General features: G+C 31.5%; 1 protein-coding gene across 5 annotated transcripts in view; it reads right to left on the bottom strand.

Annotated features, from left to right (window-relative positions):
- Positions 1 to 285: 285 nt before the first annotated feature.
- Positions 286 to 18,473, bottom strand: part of LOC145692382 (fibroblast growth factor receptor 3-like) — a 186,955-nt gene continuing 168,767 nt past the window's right edge. For all 5 annotated transcript variants that reach the window (XM_081767691.1, XM_081767684.1, XM_081767687.1 and 2 more), the window contains 7 exons: positions 18,193 to 18,316; positions 15,684 to 15,918; positions 14,926 to 15,230; positions 14,052 to 14,245; positions 13,533 to 13,673; positions 8,854 to 8,959; positions 286 to 6,632 (listed from right to left, as the gene is read on the bottom strand). In XM_081767691.1, coding sequence (XP_081623817.1) covers positions 6,534 to 6,632; positions 8,854 to 8,959; positions 13,533 to 13,673; positions 14,052 to 14,245; positions 14,926 to 15,230; positions 15,684 to 15,918; positions 18,193 to 18,316 — 1,204 coding nt within the window. In that variant the 3' untranslated portion in view covers positions 286 to 6,533. The remainder of the gene's footprint in view (positions 6,633 to 8,853; positions 8,960 to 13,532; positions 13,674 to 14,051; positions 14,246 to 14,925; positions 15,231 to 15,683; positions 15,919 to 18,192; positions 18,317 to 18,473) is intronic.

Genomic DNA, 18,473 nt, shown 5'->3' on the forward strand with positions numbered 1-18,473 from the left:
ATCTCTCTCTATCTCAGATTCTGTCTGGTGTTGTTGTGGTCAGGTTTGGCCAAGATCATTTCTTCTCTACTGTGTGTCCTGGTCATTGAGAAACCTTCTTACTATCCTACCAACTGATAATAGTATAGACTTTTGCAATCTAGGAGTGAGTGTGTTTTCAATATTTAGTTTATTCAAGTCTGTATTATTATTAATCAGACAGAATTAATAAAACTGAAAGAAGATGGAAGTAGCTTAACTTCACGAGACCAAAGGAGTATAAAGAAATGAAAGCAAAACCACAAGTGAATGTTACAATGTACTTTTATTAATTCTGTTTTATGTACATTGTTACCTTAACATAAAAATACTGCTTAGGATAAGAAATATAGTTTTCAAGGTACAGTCTTGCTGAGAAATATTATACTACATAAAAAAAATCACATCAACTTACATTTTACACATTCAGACCATCATCTTTCATTACACAAAAAAATGAATAGAAAATAATTTTGTTCTTTTACAAGACACTTAACTTTGTTCGAGGAAAGTTAAAACATTCATGTAATAAAACACAAAACGAAGTATTTGCAGCATTATTTTTTTTCTTCGAAAAAGGATGTGTAAATAAAGCAACATGAGGCACGAGATTTTAGCGTTAACACGATAAATTTGTATCGCAAATACTTAACGCCGCGTCATTACTTTTTTCTTTTAATATTGTTAAATAAACGAAATTGAATAACAATGTTCCAATGCAATATGGGTCAAAGAACAAAACAAGTTATTTGCTGTACATACAAGAAGATTTACAAATTTGCTGAAAATACAAAATGATTTAATTATTGGAACTTTGAAAATTTAACAAGAAAAAAAAACTGAATTCTTTGTCAGAAAGCTACAAAAAAATTTCTTTTTTTACATTATTTGAACTGTATATATATATATCAATTGATTGATATACGAACATATTCGCGTCAGGAAAATTAATGACTTTTTTGTGAGAAGAATTAAAATTTGTTTGGATGTAAAAAATAACTTTGTTTTCAATATTCGAAATACTGATAAGGATAATACACACAAATATACGATTTCTTTCTTTACAAAATATAATAAAACATTAATTTCCAATACCTTATATTTTAGTTTTTTCTTCTGTGTACATACGTGTTCAATATTTATACAAAATATTCAATTTCTTTTTCAGAATTACTTCCAACAAAAGAATTTCCAATTAATAACGAAAACTATAATTTCATTGTTATTGTTTGAATATTGAATAGCAAATTTTGTTAGTTATATTCGAAACCGCTCAGTATGTAATTTATATGAAATACGTACGCATTATATAAACACGGAAATATAACAATGTACTTGAAATACGTACACACTTTTTATTGATACTGACATTTCGTTGCAAACTTATTTCTTTCAGAGTAGCAAAATACCCTGTATTGTTTCGGAAAGAACTTCATCTTCATCAAATGTTACAGAAAGTAAAAGAATTAAAGAAAATTAATATATTTGTTCTCATCCAGTTAAAGTAAATTACATTTGCAGACATTTTACTATAAACTGATAAAAAAATTGAATAGGAATCTAAATTTGAAAAAAGATGTTGAAAAATAAATATATGATAAAATAATATTTTCTTGAATATTACCAATGTCGAAAGTGTCAGGTCTAAACTCTATCTAAATTGTGGTGAAACAGACTTAAAACTCCTACGACAATATGATAGACGTTTCGTTGAAGATTGACTGACAGGAAAAAGATTTTGAACACAAAGAATTTGAGAAGCCGGAGCCAGCACTATTTTTCTGCATATTGTTCACATTGTCAGTTGTACTCTACTTTTTCCTAAGGTAGAGATATAGGACTGAAAAACTAGTCCTCTGTTCTTTCATTGTTCTATTAGTTTCGATTGTTTTTCTTTCTTGTGCATGTAATTTTAGGCATAGATAATGGTCACCACCTGCTTTTAGCCAAGAATGACGAGAAAATAAGAGAAAACTTGAAATTAAAAATAAATATATTCTGCCAATATGTTCTCTAAGTGTTGTACTAGAAATTTCACTAATACATTGTACAAAATAAAGACTTAAAAATGAAAGTTAAATTGGCACTACAAGCTGTGTATTTCAACAAGATAATGGTAACTACATAATATAAAATTAAGGTCTCAGCTTATTTATAATCATTTTTAATGACTTTTGCGCTTCTATTGTAACGCAATTTTATATCATTAACATAAAAAATTTCGTGTGTACAAACTTAACTGAATATTTTACTTATTTTTCCATTTATGATTTTATGCAGTAATATTATACTTATGTACATTTAATTTCTTTTGCTTTTGACTGGTAACTTAAAGGTAATATCTTAAGAATTGAGGGAGTGTATGTACAAAGGAGATCACTCAGTAACAGACATGGCCCTACAAAGAATAACTGAAAGTTTGTAGATCAAATTCATTAACACTTTTGAGTTACGAGTGCTTCTTTACAGTTTCTTATTGCATGATTTATCAAAAAAACAATAATTACTGGTAAACGTTAAGACATTATTAGTATTTCATTTTCTGCAAATTAGAATGCAAAATGGCAAAGATGTAGTTGTCACTTTCCTTCAGTGAAAATATTATACAAAGGATAAATGCAAAATATAATGTTGTACCTATGTATATGTCTATAAATATATTTAGTCTTTTCCTAAACGCTACGCTTTTAGAAGACAAAGGGATTATCTAATGTTATATTAGGTCTAAGTGGCAATAGTGAACTACTCGGAGGAAATATTACGCAACTGACAACTCAGTTAGCGGTTCACTAACTGAAACCTCAAATATAAACGGTTTTTTAATATTACGGCGGAACGGCACGCGTGATAGAGAATAACTGGGAAATTATATTATTATAATGTTTCGCATGAATTATGCACCCAAGGCAGTTCTCTCCAAATCAGATTTCTGATGAGAAAGTGTCGTTTTACTATTATATAAAGCAACACACACAGAATACGCCATGTTATATTCAAAAACTATGTTCTCTAGATGAAGAAGAGGCTACTGATGCTTGAGAGATGCTTCATATCTTTGATGCAATATATCGTCAGGAGCTTAACAATTGTCTGATTTGAATTTTCATGTAATTGATTTCTTATATTTATAGTGGCTTGTGATTTGTATTCCTAATAAAGCACGAATTCACACTCTTATTGAATTGTTAGATCCAATTACTAGTGATGAAATCCTTACAGTTTTGAGGCAGACTCCCTTACAGTTTTGAGGATAGTAGACAATGACATGGGATTTTGTGAGTCCACTTTTGAAGGAGATTTTTTAACGAATTGTTAAGCAAACTCCTTTTTTTTCAAAACGACAGTATCATTGTATCGATTTTGAAAAGAAATTCTACTAAAACACCGGAGCAGTTTCGTTGAATCACGCTCCTTAATAATGACTTAAAACTGTTGGCATGTCGGATTAAGACACAGTGTTTACTATTGATAGGAATGTATATTCTGCTTTCTTGACTATACGAGCTATTATTAGTTTCTTCCAAGTGAATAAAAGGTAAGCTGTACTTTTATCTTTGGAATTCAATCGCGCTTTTTATAGTGTAGCACACTCCTATCTCTTTTATATTTTGAGAATATACAAGTTTTCAATAGCTTCTATTCAAATGATACAACCAGGCCGGTAGCCAGCCCAAAAATGTAGGGGGGGGGGGCAGAAGTTAGGGGGCCGATCCAACCATATTATAGTTCATCGCTATATTATAGTTCACTTGCAAGCCAACCGTGAAAATTTTGGGGGGTCAGTAAAAATTTAGCGGGGCCCGGTCCCCCCTAGAACCCCTTGGATACGGGCCTGGATACAACCTCTTTATACAACTGCGAAGATTTATACTAATGGTTTTATATTTCCATCCATTTTTATTCGTTGAGGTATTCGGTAAGTTTGCCCATTTTCTGCGATATTATTTACTGTAGTATTCGATCGTCTACCAGCGTTCGATACAGTATTGGTCTGTACATGTAGGAAAATTTACATTCAACCATACATAAATGATGCGACTAAGCTTTGCAAGTTCAGCAGCACTAACATATATTGCGCATAGTTAGAGAAGAATTAATCTCACATCTCACATAGTACGTATGTTATATCTACATCAGGAAGATTGAGGTGGTATTTGGAGTAATTTTCATGCTCCATGCTCCACATTACCTATTGCTGTTCAAAGTGTATGGATTTGATATTTTCCTCATATGTACAGTGTTAAGTGTCAGAGGCCATTTTCATCATTTTGATATTACGACTTATGTTAAGGCGTGTAGCACAGTTTACCAATGAAGTATTAGTGTATCCTGAATTTTATTGGTCTCCAGAGCATAGGAATAATTCAGTTATTTGGCTCATAGGCTACATTCTCTGTTTTATTTTTCATTTTTTAATGTGTTTTGCTCCACATTATGAAGATATATACGAACTAAATATGAGTTGTCCAGTTGCAAAACGGCTCTTGTCCATTTACAGAAAATCCCAGAAAACCGACAAAAATTGTAGGATTGAAGCGTTTTGTAGAACTTGAAATATTTGAGGAAGTTCATGTTTCTCACAAGAACACACTGAAGTATTCACAGGTCTACAAAACATGCAGATCCTACATTTTTTAAAGTTTATATATATATATGCATTATTTATATTTTATACATGTTCCTTTGGTATCCTTTTATGTTGTTGTATACTACGCTGGTTTAATAAATGAATAAATAAATAAAATGCTGAAAAATCCTAATAGATTACTACTGTCTTAGACGTAAATATTACAACAACATTGATTATTCTAATTTCATTTCAGATTCTCTATTTATGGAACTACAGTAATGTAACCAATATCTGTTTTAAAATCAAGTAAAAATTGGGCGAAAGTAAAGCTATTAGTAATGGTTAAAATATATTCTTGATAAAATTATACTTCCATCAAACTCGTAATCTGAGAAGTTGTAAGGCCATCTCTGTTCAATGTCACTTTTTTTTTAAGTATTACATAGTATATTCAGTAGTAAATAAAATAATGATATATCACACTACCTGATGTAAAAAGAAAAATGTTCAGTACCTCTTCACATAAATTGTTCACAACTTAAAAAATATTCATCATCTGCAAACACAGAATTAAACAAGTATATATTTACACATTGTATTATTAACAAGATGCAGTGATAAAGTATTTTTTTTCGTAATAGTAATAAAAACATATACATCTTCGAAATAAATGCAATACAGTAGCTTACACGTTCGAAAAAATTATAAATGCAGTTATATTCCTGCAATTCTTGATATTAAGTTTATTTTTTTAATTGGTAAACAAACAAAAAATTGGTAACTATTATGTCATGGAATAAACCTTTGCTAATTATTTGGTAACCCCCAAAAAATAATTAATAAAATTAAATATTTTTTTTAAGTACTGGGCCTTCATCTGGCACAAGATAATTTAACTCTTTGGTTAAGGTCATGTAATTTCTGAGCAAAAGAACTGAATTTAGTAATGAAATAAATAAATCAACGTAAATATGTATGTTTACGTTAATACTATACATAGTTAATTTATTGAAAGTGAAACAAGTTCAATCAATCTGGTTAAAAGGTAACGAATACAGAATTTCGTACTAACAATCGACATGTAGTCCACACTTCCATCTTGTCTACCAATATTCTTCGTTGATTTATTTATTTCATTTCGAACACATTTTCTATCAACTACAGTGAATGAGTTATACATACATGTATTTAAAAAATATACAATATATATTTATCATCGTTTTGGAAAAAAAAAAACTTCCATCCTGCATTACCCTTTCGCTTTTGTACTCTTAATACTACAGACACATCCAGCCTAAATTTCTTGTATATATATATCGTTCCTTCTTCGACACGATGAGACAAATCCCTCACTTCTCTTTGAATACTGATATACACTTATATCAACACTTGAATAATATTAATTGTCATAATAATAAAAAAAGTTTTCATATCCTTATTAGTTAATGACTAGGTTAACTGTATTCTAGTTCGCAGCATAATATGGACATGATTCACTTGAGGTATATATCAATTTCCAGACGCCGCACAAGTTTCTTAAGTACACGTACCTTCTATGTTTTGAAGGTTCTTAATAAAAATGTTCCAGCTATAGAACATTATTGCTAAATGAGGCACAAAAATAATTCAATTGCTGCACTGTGTAAAAGCTGCCATTTTTACCAATATGCACAATAAATACTCTCTTGCCATAAGATTGAAAGCAGCAGATTACAAATAACACCGCACAAACAACCATATTCGCATTCTAAGTATTATAGTCGCATGAAGATGTGGTTTCGTCTTTCTTATCCAAAGCAGAGTCACGTTTCATTGTTCCTTTCATTGTATTTTTCTTTTATATTCACCACACACTTCACCTATTTTTGATCTGTCCTAATTCTCTTGCAGATTCTTCAATTGTTGTTGCAACATAACATTACGGTCTATCAACATGTGGAACGAATTATAACAAGTACGGAAATTGTCCGTCTTCATCTGCTTCCACTGATTCTTGACTCGATGGAGGTGTGTCTAGTTGCGGGAGACCGAGATCCAAATATTCCTTTAAGAATGGAAAAGGAACTTAGTTGAGATTGAAAGAAAATAAATACGAAACCAATAAAATTTAGTTACTTTACTTATAAACTAAGAAAAGATAAGTACATGATTAATTGTCTTTAGTTTTTAACTATTTTATGTTGTTCTTTCTCTACATTTTTACTTTGTTTTTCCACAAAATTAATTTTAAATACTAAAGGTCAAAGACGAAAAAAAAATTCGATTATAAAACAAAAAAATCTGAATGTTGGATAGGATGTTACATTTCAAATATGATAACTGGTACATAATTTTTAATGCATATATCGAGTTAAGAGACTGTTCGCGAATATCCAAATAGCAGTTTGTTCTGTAAATTTGGCCACTTACCCAAATGTAATACTGTATTACACAATGTATGCTTGTCAAATTAATTAAGACACGAAATGAAATGAAATTTTGGCTCAATTCAGGCATAAATAGCATATCGTATCTGAGTACCCAGTTACATTTACCACAAACGAACTTATCGAAACTAAGGTCCCACTACAATGACAAATAGGTAAGATTTTTTAACTACTGTAACGCATAGTTATTTTTCTTCCTACGAATAACACGCAAAAATGTCCTTATATAACAGAAAATACTCTAACTGTTTGCAGTGTTATAGGAAAGAAAGAAGAATGTAAGCAGTCAGCTTCTCCTTAATTAGAAAGTCATTGTATTATCTGATATTACCACTCATTAGATTTTCACAATCATAATAAATATTAATCACACATTTTTCCAAACACTATTTTGCTCTGATTATTTGACTGCACAATAGAAAACAAGTTCTATTCTCTCATAATACAATGTAGTTCTTTCGATTTTTACGTATTTGATACGCTAATATATTTTGATATATATTTTCCTATTTTGTACGACAGTAAAAAAAAAAATATTCTGAATATTTTTTTTTTAAAAAAAAGCTATGAAGGTATCCGTATCAGAATGTCTCCTTACTCGAAATCTGTAAATAACAAAATTTTTTTTATGTGTAATTCCATTTTATTAAATTTGTATTAAGCGGAACGTGTCCAACGCGAGAGCGGAAAGTCTCATCCTTTACTTGTGGAAAATATTTTATGCTTTCGTAATGCAGGTATGCATTCATTTGTTAATTTTCCATTTATTTACGGCTTTTTTTTAAAAAAAAAAAAAAGAAGTAGAAGTCTGTTTAGGAACAGAGCATCCACAAGTAAAAAACACAATTTTTAACGGAATGTAGTAGGACAAATTTTGTGTTTCCTATTCCTTTACAAATTTTGTGTTTCCCATTCCGTTATTCTATTATTTCTTTTATGTCTGTTATGCCTTTCTTTATTCTTGGACTTTCAGGAGTTCCTTTTGACCAATAACTTTGTTACAGTGGACTCTTTTAACCTATTTCTCTTTAACTGCCCATCTTCCAAGAAATTAGTCGTTTTTGTTATCACCCGTTCTCTGTGCTTCACAACAACAATAGAATACAGTACTCTACTTTATTCATTATTGTAGGCTCAACCTATTATTCGGTTTTGTGTCTTTCTTCAAGTAATACGAATAAACTGTATATAAGTGTATGCGATTTGTGTGATAGTCTAGTGTGCTTTATTCCATAAACAGTATTTCGTTCAACTAAGTGTCACTGGAGCAGTTTCTGGTTGAAACTTTTGCTTCGGTAAGCTAAATTTATTGAATTATATTACTATACGCTTTTTCTAACCATTATAGGGATGCTATACAATTTACGGGCTATTTTATTTTAACCGACTTTTTCGTTATTCGACCAAAACCCAATCCCGTGGTGGTCGTTGCATTATGATTGCGACATCAATATGTGCAATGAGTTAGTTTTATATAGTATTTCGGTTAGTATATTAAAAAGTTATACTATTAAAGTTCAATATATTCTGTAGTAAGCGGAAACCAATTCGAAATGGAAATATAGTATAGATATAATACATTATAATTAGATATCATAAAAACTACTAACAACATAAGACTTTCATGTCCTTTTAATTTTGTTTTTGTTTGTTTGTTCCCATTTATGCTTTTCTTATGACAATTATCTATATTAATCGACATTTATCCACAGTTTTCTCAGTATATCTCTAATAAATGGCCCTTAAAAACACTCCTTCATTACTACGATTATTGACAAGTGACGACATAAATGCATCTACAAAGTTTACAACATATTACTTAAAATAAATAATAAATACCTCATTGGATGTAATTGTAAGAATTCTGTCTAGATCTTCAACCAGTTCTTCAAATGTCGGTCTCTGATCTTGCTGTGAATTCCAACAATCTCGCATCAACATGTAGCTGAAATAAGAGAGAACCAAGAGTTATAATATTGATACTGTTTTTGTCTTCTCCGTATATCTCGTGATTACATACTTTTCTTTCTTTTACAGTAAATCTTTGTTCCTACTTATAAGAGTTCACAAGCAGTAAAATAAATACTATGTAGCAACTTCTCATAAAATAAGGATGTTTTATAAAATCTGATTCTACAAGACATATTCTCTCAATTGTGTTAATCGCTATAGAGAATATAACATTGTTTCGAACAGTACTATAGTAATTAACTAACTATTTATCACAACTATAATATTGGAGATTAGAACCCATTGAGTTTTAATTTAATTTGAAATCACTACATCCACATCGCACTACACAGGGTGATTCTAAAATCACTATACATTTCTGTGAAATATTGATATATATTCAGTTGAGTTGATTTTGAGTTTAACGTCCCTTTCAGCAGCGAGGCTATATGAGACGTGAACCTACTGATTAACGTGGAATCCGAACTACATGAGTTCCTGCCGGGAATCGAACCCAGGTCTTCCACGTCAAGGGCGCGTACGGTAACCGCTTAGCCACGAAGGAGTTCTATATTTTTAGATAATGTGATAGAATGCTAACCAAAGAAGAACGAATCATCACTGTTTCTGTCTGTCTACGTGGAATGACGTATGTACAGATGCGGAACGGCTTTACCATTAAATTTCGAAGGATTATCAAGAGCTTTGTCAATAAAACCCAGCGTACTGGTAGTGTTGCAGACGAAGAACGTTCGGAGATACCGTCCATAAAGCCAGAAACCGTGGGAAGTGTAGAAAAAGCAATCACACGTAGTCCAACTGCATCTATCAGGAGATTTAGCAGAGAACTTGGCATTTCCCAAAGCACTGTATGGAGACCTCTCCGTTACAAGTTGCATAAACGTACATACCACATTCAGGTTGTGCACTAACTTGAAGTTGAGAATTATGCAGCTTAACAAGCTGTGTTATTACCTCCAACAGCTGTGGAAGATGACAGTTTGATGCGACACATCTTGTTTAGTTATAAGCCAGCATTTCAGTGATGAGTTTAGTGATGGGCATGTAAATAGATACAGTTGTAGGATCTGGGCAGTAACAGCCAAATTCGCTGCAAGAGTGGAAAACAGATAGACCGAAAGTAAATGTGTGTTTTGACGGTGACGCGGTCAAAAGTGTACGGGCCTTTCAGTTTTGTAGAGCAAACTGTTACTAGAAACACGCACCTAGATATGACAGAAAAATGTTTGGAGTCCCGATTGGTAGCTGATAGGATTATGGATACTGTTGTGTTTTAACAAGATGAGTCCATTTTGTCATAATTATTCAGGAGTACCTGAATTAAGTTTTACCCGAGAGATGGATTGATCATGGCTTAACCAGGATGTAGGCTTCTCGTTTCCAAGGCCTTATACCTTTAGACTTTTTTGTATGAAAGTTTATCTATTAAAATATACAAGGTAAAGATCCAAAGCATTCAGCATCTAGCACCACCGATTATAGAGCCGTAGTTGCTGCAATTACATCACCTACGGTAGAAGATTTTATATATATATATTATCTATACTCGAGCGCTGGGGATTGTGTCTAGACATGAAAGATCATCAGCTTGAAATATATTGAAATTTCATCTGTTGAAACCAGTAACCACTAACTTCTTGTCTATAATGTAATAGATCTGTTTATGCCTGAAGTGTATAATGACCTTAGGATCATCCTGTATTTTTGTGCCTACATATTATATTATGATGTGAAAGGTAAAATTAGTGCCATATATTTCAACTTTTCGTTTTACTTCAACACCCATGAAGTAGATCTGTAAGCTTCAGGACCTTATACAGAAGGTTAATACTCTTACTCTTTTAACTCGTTTGCTTTATTACGGTATTTATAACTGACTCTCGGATTATAGTACATTCTAATATTTAAAAGTTAATACTATGTTATATGTAATTGACAAAACACTGAAATTATAAAGACATAACGGTTAACTGTCACATAGCTTTCTTTATCATATTATTATCATATTAAGGTACTTTCCAGTAGCCACTCGTTAGCACACTTATCTTTAATAAGCATGATCTCGGATCCAATTCTAAGTGTGCAAAGAATTTTAAGATGAGATATTCTTAATTATGAAACATCAGAAAACTATATGAATAAACAGTAGATAACTCAAGTCCAGTCATACTAGCCGATGTGCTTCCTTGTGACGAGACCCTTCTTGGATTATAGCCAGGGGGGGGCTATGACGCAAACTGCGTCATTGAAATATTTGGGGGGTTAAAAATCTATATAAATATGTTTGATGGGGGGGGTAAAATTAATCGAAAAGAAGATTTTTTTCATGGAAGAACACCTACGGATAGACAATTGGGGGGGTGCGTCATGGACATAAGGGGGGGCACCACTGTTATAGCACCAGAAGTATTAAGCAAGGCTGCTGGAAAGAAAGGTTGGGTATAAAGAGCAGATGCTATGCTCTTCGCTTGTGTGACACCACCGTCTTAAAGTAATCAATGTATGGAAACTAGGAGAAATGGACTAAACCAAAAAGAAATCTGTCACAGGATACTTTTGCTTTGCAACTATCTATACACACAAATTATTGTGAAAGAAAAAAGACAATACCTTTTTATGTACTTTACCATTTCAGAAGTTAATAACATTTAATGCATATTTACGTAACTTCTTTTTTGTAAGTATTCAGGGAACAAATAAATGATGTTTGAATTGCATTTTATATTGATTTAGTATGAAATATTGTTGCAAATCCGATAAGTCACAGACAAATTGATTTGTAATTAAAAAAAAAAAGAAAGAAAGAAAGAAAGAAAGAAAGAAAAACAACAGAGAAGATGCTCGAAAAATTAACTTTACAAAACTAAAATTAATTTTAAGAATAAAAATAAACCAGAAAGATGTATTTGTAGCTGGATTCTGTAATGTATCTGTAAAAGTTAATAATTAAATAAAAAATAATTGTCAATTAATTACAATTCTAAATTTCACGATTTACTTCTTAACTGGACATAGAGAAAACAAAATCTCGATAAATAACATTTTGAGTTATGTACTTCATGTTTTACAGAAATGCAAGAAAGTACTATAACGAAAAACACATTTACTTTTATTTTACTTTGAAATCCACGATACAATCCACGTATGTATCTTTATTTCGATACTGAATTTCCCTCTAGGCTTTTGCTTGTAAGTTTCAATGCGAATAAATGTTCTGGTCTGAACATATATATTTAATTTTTTCTTAGTGGAATGATGGTATTTTCACAAAGTTTTAATTACACCTGGATCTGACTGATTTTACTTCCGTGAGATCCAGTGAAAAGTACTTCAAACTCTCGAACAGAAAATACGGAACTTCTGTTCGGAGAACTAACCCACTTCTTGATAATTTATCGATCCAATCTGTTGTATTTGGTGGTTGAAATAAGGTCTAACCAGGGGTTGTACGAAAGATAATTTCTTCAAGTTTAGCGCTTCTGGCTCTACCTTATATTTATCCTAGTTGACATGACAATTGACTGATATCCATCAGTGGCGGTTTTAGCGAGTAGGCCGGGTATACACGGGCCTACCCAAAAATTTTGAAAAATATATAAACGCTAAAAGAGTAAATATATTTTCCACTCTTTATAGTAATGGTAGATAATTATTTAACACATAGCATCAACCACTACTGTAAAAGTAATTTCCTACTGTCATTAATCAATCAAATGTGTATATGTATCCATAAGCGAGGGAGCGGGCCTACCCAAAATTAAAATCCTATAGCCGCCCCTGATATCCATAATTATGCCCTTCAGGTTAATGAGAACAATAAATTTTAAAATGCAAAGTGAGAGTACATAGGCAAGACACTATGGAAGTATATTACACATGGTAGCAAATCAGTAGTGATTTACGTTACTGAAGTAAAATTATCTCTGAATATTTCAAAGTTCGTTAATCTGTAAATAGTGTCATTTGCATTTGTTAGAAAATAACGTAAGAATTATTTAAAAAAGGAAAGTAAAAAGAGAGAGTTGAAATGTGAGAAGAAAGTTGTAAACACAAATCAAATACGTAAATTCAAATCGTAGGCTTATCGAAGATAAGTTTCCACTGTGGTGTTGTTTTCAAAACGTACTATCTTCTATCTGCTGAAGTATTAGACAATATTGATTCATGTGTCAAGCGACAACTCGCTTTTATTGAATCTTGACATTTTTCTCCAATAAACTTTAATTTAAATTATGTAGGCACGAACCGAATAATACGAGATGTTGGAAAGTAGAAGATAAACATATTTCTCATTTATCTGAATTATAACTACTTTGATATAAGTTTACTTCCACCAATTTTTCGGCAGGCAAGAAGCCACAGAACTGTTAGCTGTTTTTGTTTCTTCCTTAATGCATAAATAGTGTCAGCAATAGATAAGCGCTAAGGAAGCATTAATTTTCTCCCAACTCTTGTAACACATTTATTGAAATGAAAAATGACATGCTTTCAATTTGCAACTTATATAAAACGAATATTCTTAAGTAAAAACGTAGAAATATTCTTACATGTCAAGAGAACAACACGGCGGCTTCTCCATTCTATGCCCATTTCTTAGAAGCTGGAAAAGTTTTTCCACACTTGGCACTGAAGGATACGGTGTTCCTCCTAAAGTCATTATCTCCCACAACAGAATGCCAAATGACCACCTGTAAAAAAAATATATATATGTGAAATATATCTAAAAATTTCATCGTTGGTTAGTTTAATGAAAAGAGTTAGAATTAGAATTTCAAATTCTGCCTATTAGAATTTAGAATTCTTTACACAATTAAATTACATAATCTATTACTTATATAATCTATACCCGAGATTCTCAACTAACACTGTCTGCTATGCAGGTCACTTATGCAAATATTCGATCTAAGAGGACTATAAAGGGAAAAGCTCTCTGACTACGAGGCAACGATAAAAGTAATGAGAGCATGGACAAATGAAATACCTAGAAAAATCCAATCCAACATTAGATCATATGCTAAAATGGTGTTCATAAAAATATTGTCATAAAATACAATATAGAAACTTACACATCTGATTGTGTTGTATAAATTCGGTGAAATAATGCTTCAGGAGCCATCCACTTGACTGGTAATCTTCCATCTGTGGTCTTCCTGTAGTAATCGTGACTATGAATATCTCTAGCCAAGCCAAAGTCGGCAATTTTTAAGATATAGTCGTCACTAACCAAAACATTTCTAGCAGCCAAGTCTCTGTGTATACACTGAAAATAAATAAAAAATAAAGATAGTTTTACTCAACCGTATTTATTTGAATTTTTATTTATTTTGAAATAAATATTCGTTATCTCTCAGTAATTAAAAAAATAAAATCATATGCGTGAACAAAGAATGATAACTATATGGAGACAAAGAACGAATATACACGCACATCACAGAATTGACAAGTACAACGAGTGTTATGCCATAACGTACTATCTCAGAAAGCTAGTAGCAAGTTTACAAGATTCTTTAAAAAGTCATAAAATTACAAATTTATTAAGAATGTTTTCAGTTCTGTGCTGTATAATTTAGTGTTCTAAAATTTAACAAGTATAGTTATGCTATACGGAGATTAAAATATTATAAGTAAAATAAATAGTAATTCTTGAACCCTTTAATACAGAATTTAAGAATCTTGGTAGAAATGAAACTGTATATCTTCCATTTTATAACAAATGCCTCAATATTTACTGATTCAAATAAACATGTTTCATTTATTTAATAATAAACATATACTAGAAGAAAAAAAAATTGGGTATTATGTTTGTAAAAGAACTTCTCTTTTAAGCGCTATGGTACTTTCGGAGACAAATATTAAAGTAATGTTCAAATAATTGATAAGTATATAAATAAATGAAAAATTACGTAATTAAAAAAAATTGACGAACATAAAATCACTTACTCTTCTGGATGCTAGGTACGCCATTCCTCGAGCCACTTGATATGCAAAAGAAACGAGATCTTTCTGAGTCAATGTCTTCTTCTCTTTTAAATCAATACCAATCGCTGGTTCGTAGCCAGACGAAGGTCTATGCTGTCGCAAAAAGTCTCGAAGATTACCGTGAGGTGCATATTCCACAATTACGTAAAGAGGTCCATCCTGTGTGCAGCATCCTAACAAGTTTATTATGTTAATATGTTTTCCAATCATTTTCATCATCTCCATTTCTGAGACAAGATCCATCATCTCTGCATCGGTGTGACCCTCTGCGAAGAAATAATTTTGTTATAACAGCAACCATTTTCACATTTTTTATTGTATTTTAGACGATTTCCTCAACAATAACCAATATAAATTGGAGTTCTTTAGTCATTCGCACAGTAAGACTTGTGGTTTTGTTAAACTATTTTTATGAACAACACGAGATTACGGGACCTATGAATTAACGTTTTTCTGCCAACTAGTGACTAAGTGTCACATTACAGTTTAAAGTCGTTTATGGAAAACGTATCTACGAAATAACTTTTTATAAAACCTACGAGAGAATTTGTTTAATGCATAAGTTTTCTTCAAATATGTTTACGATTACTACACATTCAGAAGTATTTGCTGAAACCTCGCAACAAACATCAATATTTTAATTTAATAAAACTAAGCAGATTTATGTTAACTCAACACTAGTTTGTGTACCTATAGAAGAAATAATCTAAAGTTCTTACCTTTCAACATTTTGACAGCCACTGTAGTGCTGATACCGTGCTTCAAGATACCGTGCGCTTCTGCTTTAACAACTCTGCCAAAGGCACCTTCTCCCAAAGATTTTCCAAGCGTCAAGTTTTCCCTTGGAAGTTCCCAGTCGGTATCTAGCGGTAGCTCATACTCAGAATTCGGATTTGGTTCTGAGCCAAGTTGGTTGTGTGACTTTTGTTTCTCTATCTTCACTACTGGCATCATCTGTATATGAAAACGAAAGTTAGATACATTGTAATAAAATGAAATACATAATTTCTTTCCTTTTCTTACTTTTTTTTAAAGTCAAAAAGGTACATGAAAAATCATGTTCAAATTCAAATTATGACACTTGATTTAACTGCAGAAAGATGGTTTGAAGTTCAAGAACACTGACTTTCCTACAATCTACAAATGCTCTTTATGACTTATTTCAGTGTTTCTCAAACTTTTTTTTTTAATGGGGATCACTGTTATTAGTCAGAATTATTGAGCATATACCATTATAACAGAATACTTACATTTTTCAAATAGCGTTAATATATAGATATAATACAAACATACCAGTACATAACCTATACCTGTTCGACATTTTCAACCAGAAACGTACGTAGGGTAACACTATAGAGGTCCTGGTCCCCCTCCCTCAAATTCGTACTTTTCTATAAATTTGGTATAATTTTAGGAGCGATTTTACAAATTTTAATATAACTTATCTTCCGATTGAATTTGGACTCCTCCCGAAATAAATTCCTGCGTACATTGTTTTCAACTATAGTGTGTAATATGCAAATCACTTAAATTTTATTTATTTTTTTTTTCCCTATCCATTTTGGATAAATGTTCAATCTAAGAGGACTGCAAGGACAGACTTCGAGGAGCATTTGTGGTTTGCAGACAACGGTTGAGAAACGCTAAGTTATTTCGTATGACATGCTTTCTTATTTTTATTATCCAGAACGGATTGACTTCTACCAAAGCTATATACAATTATTTAGTATACTTGTAATATGACATGTTCGTGAAATGATATGAAGTAAATTTTTGTCTTTAGATCTTTAAAAATTGTATGATATTTTTATTCTCAGTAATAACCAAGTGAGTGTTTTATAGTTTACGTTATATAAAATTTCTTAGTTTCGTTTTTTTAAAAGAAATCATTCCATTACAAGATAATTAGAGTATTTATAGTGAAGTTATAGGCACAATAAATAAAAATATTTTGTAGTTTGTCAAATTAAATAAATAAATAAGTAAATAAATAAAAATAAGGCTATGCAAAGAAAGTAACGAGAAAACAACCTCGGCTCAAGTTTGATAAAGGAACTCTCAGATATATTAAAACAATATTTCATAAATTAGGCCAGTTTCTAGTCTTTCCATCGACGTGTTGCTTGACTTCCATTCGAAACCAATTTTTATTATAATAAATATTCAAGAAAATTTCGAATGAAGATTCTCTAAATTGTCTAATTGCCCAAAATCAATCGAATTTATTAGTAAAATTATGGCTCCATCCACTATTGAACTATCGTCGTAAATAAATTTTGTTTCTAAATCCTATTAAAGCACATACCTTAAACAAAGTACAATACGTAGTACAAAGTAGTTTGCCCTATGAGTAGGATATCTTAACACATCTTGACCATACTAATCTTGTTATACACAGAAAAAATAATTTCTTTTCAATAATTAAATAACGGAAGTTCTTTCAAAATAAGAAAAAGTAGAAGGTACGGACCACAACACTTCTCGCTTTCATTTTTAAAATTAAATTATGAATCATATCATCCTATGGAGTTGGGGAAAAAATGAAGTGAAAGTTTTGACTTTTACGTCCCACGGTTATGCCAGCCTAGAGTAAAGGAGACGATGAGGATGAAAATTAGTGAAATGGTGGAATGAAAAAAGTGGGAGGAAACGGGACAACCTCGAGGAAACCCACGCACACAGTGTTTGTCCATCACGAAGTTCACTTGGCGGGAGCAGAGTTTGAACCCGGGACCTCATGCACCAGAGGTGAACGTTCTACCACTGAGCCACCGAGGAATTTCAAAAGTAACGAATTGTGTCTGATCTCACTTTCTAAAACCTGCTCAGCAGAATCTGCATGGTTTCGAAACATGAAAAATTACATAAAGTTTATACTATTTTCATTCTTGTAAGTCGAGCCATTTTAATTTGGTCCCATAGTTTTCAAGTTGAGATAATTTAAAAGCTAATTTTCCACATTTTCATTAAGCTTATTCCTATTGTAACTTTCGAAGAAGACATATTCTAAACCTTGTTTATTAAAACTTTTACCATTTTTTTTTTTTTTTAAATGAGAATATTTCACGATCCAACTACAGAAAAGGAATTTATGTTTATCTTGTGTATACATGAAGTTGAATTAATGCTCCTCCAAGAATCACAAGAGGCATGCAAATCTAAGAAGTGTCTTATTATATAAAAGAAAAAGAATCATCTGCAATAAAGCTAAATAAATCAATAACTTACTAAAGAGTCATCTGTGTTCTGGGAAGGTGACAAATTCTGTTTTTCCACAATGACTTTTTTAGTCCACTGCGTAATCACCACTGTTCGTGCTGTCTCCATAGCTAGAATCTTTTTCCTTCTTTCCCTGGAACAAGATTCAAACACTTTAAATGTAACAAATTATAATAATAAAAACAGCCAGTGCTTTTTAAGGACTCCCAGACAGATAATATGAATAACCAAAGACAATTAAAGTATTTTAACAACGATTGCTTGCTAAAAGGAACGCACAGATAAAGCAG

The sequence above is a fragment of the Thermobia domestica genome, chromosome 1 (assembly GCF_964235325.1).
Source record: "Thermobia domestica chromosome 1, izTheDome1.hap1.1, whole genome shotgun sequence".
Classification (NCBI taxonomy): domain Eukaryota; kingdom Metazoa; phylum Arthropoda; class Insecta; order Zygentoma; family Lepismatidae; genus Thermobia; species Thermobia domestica.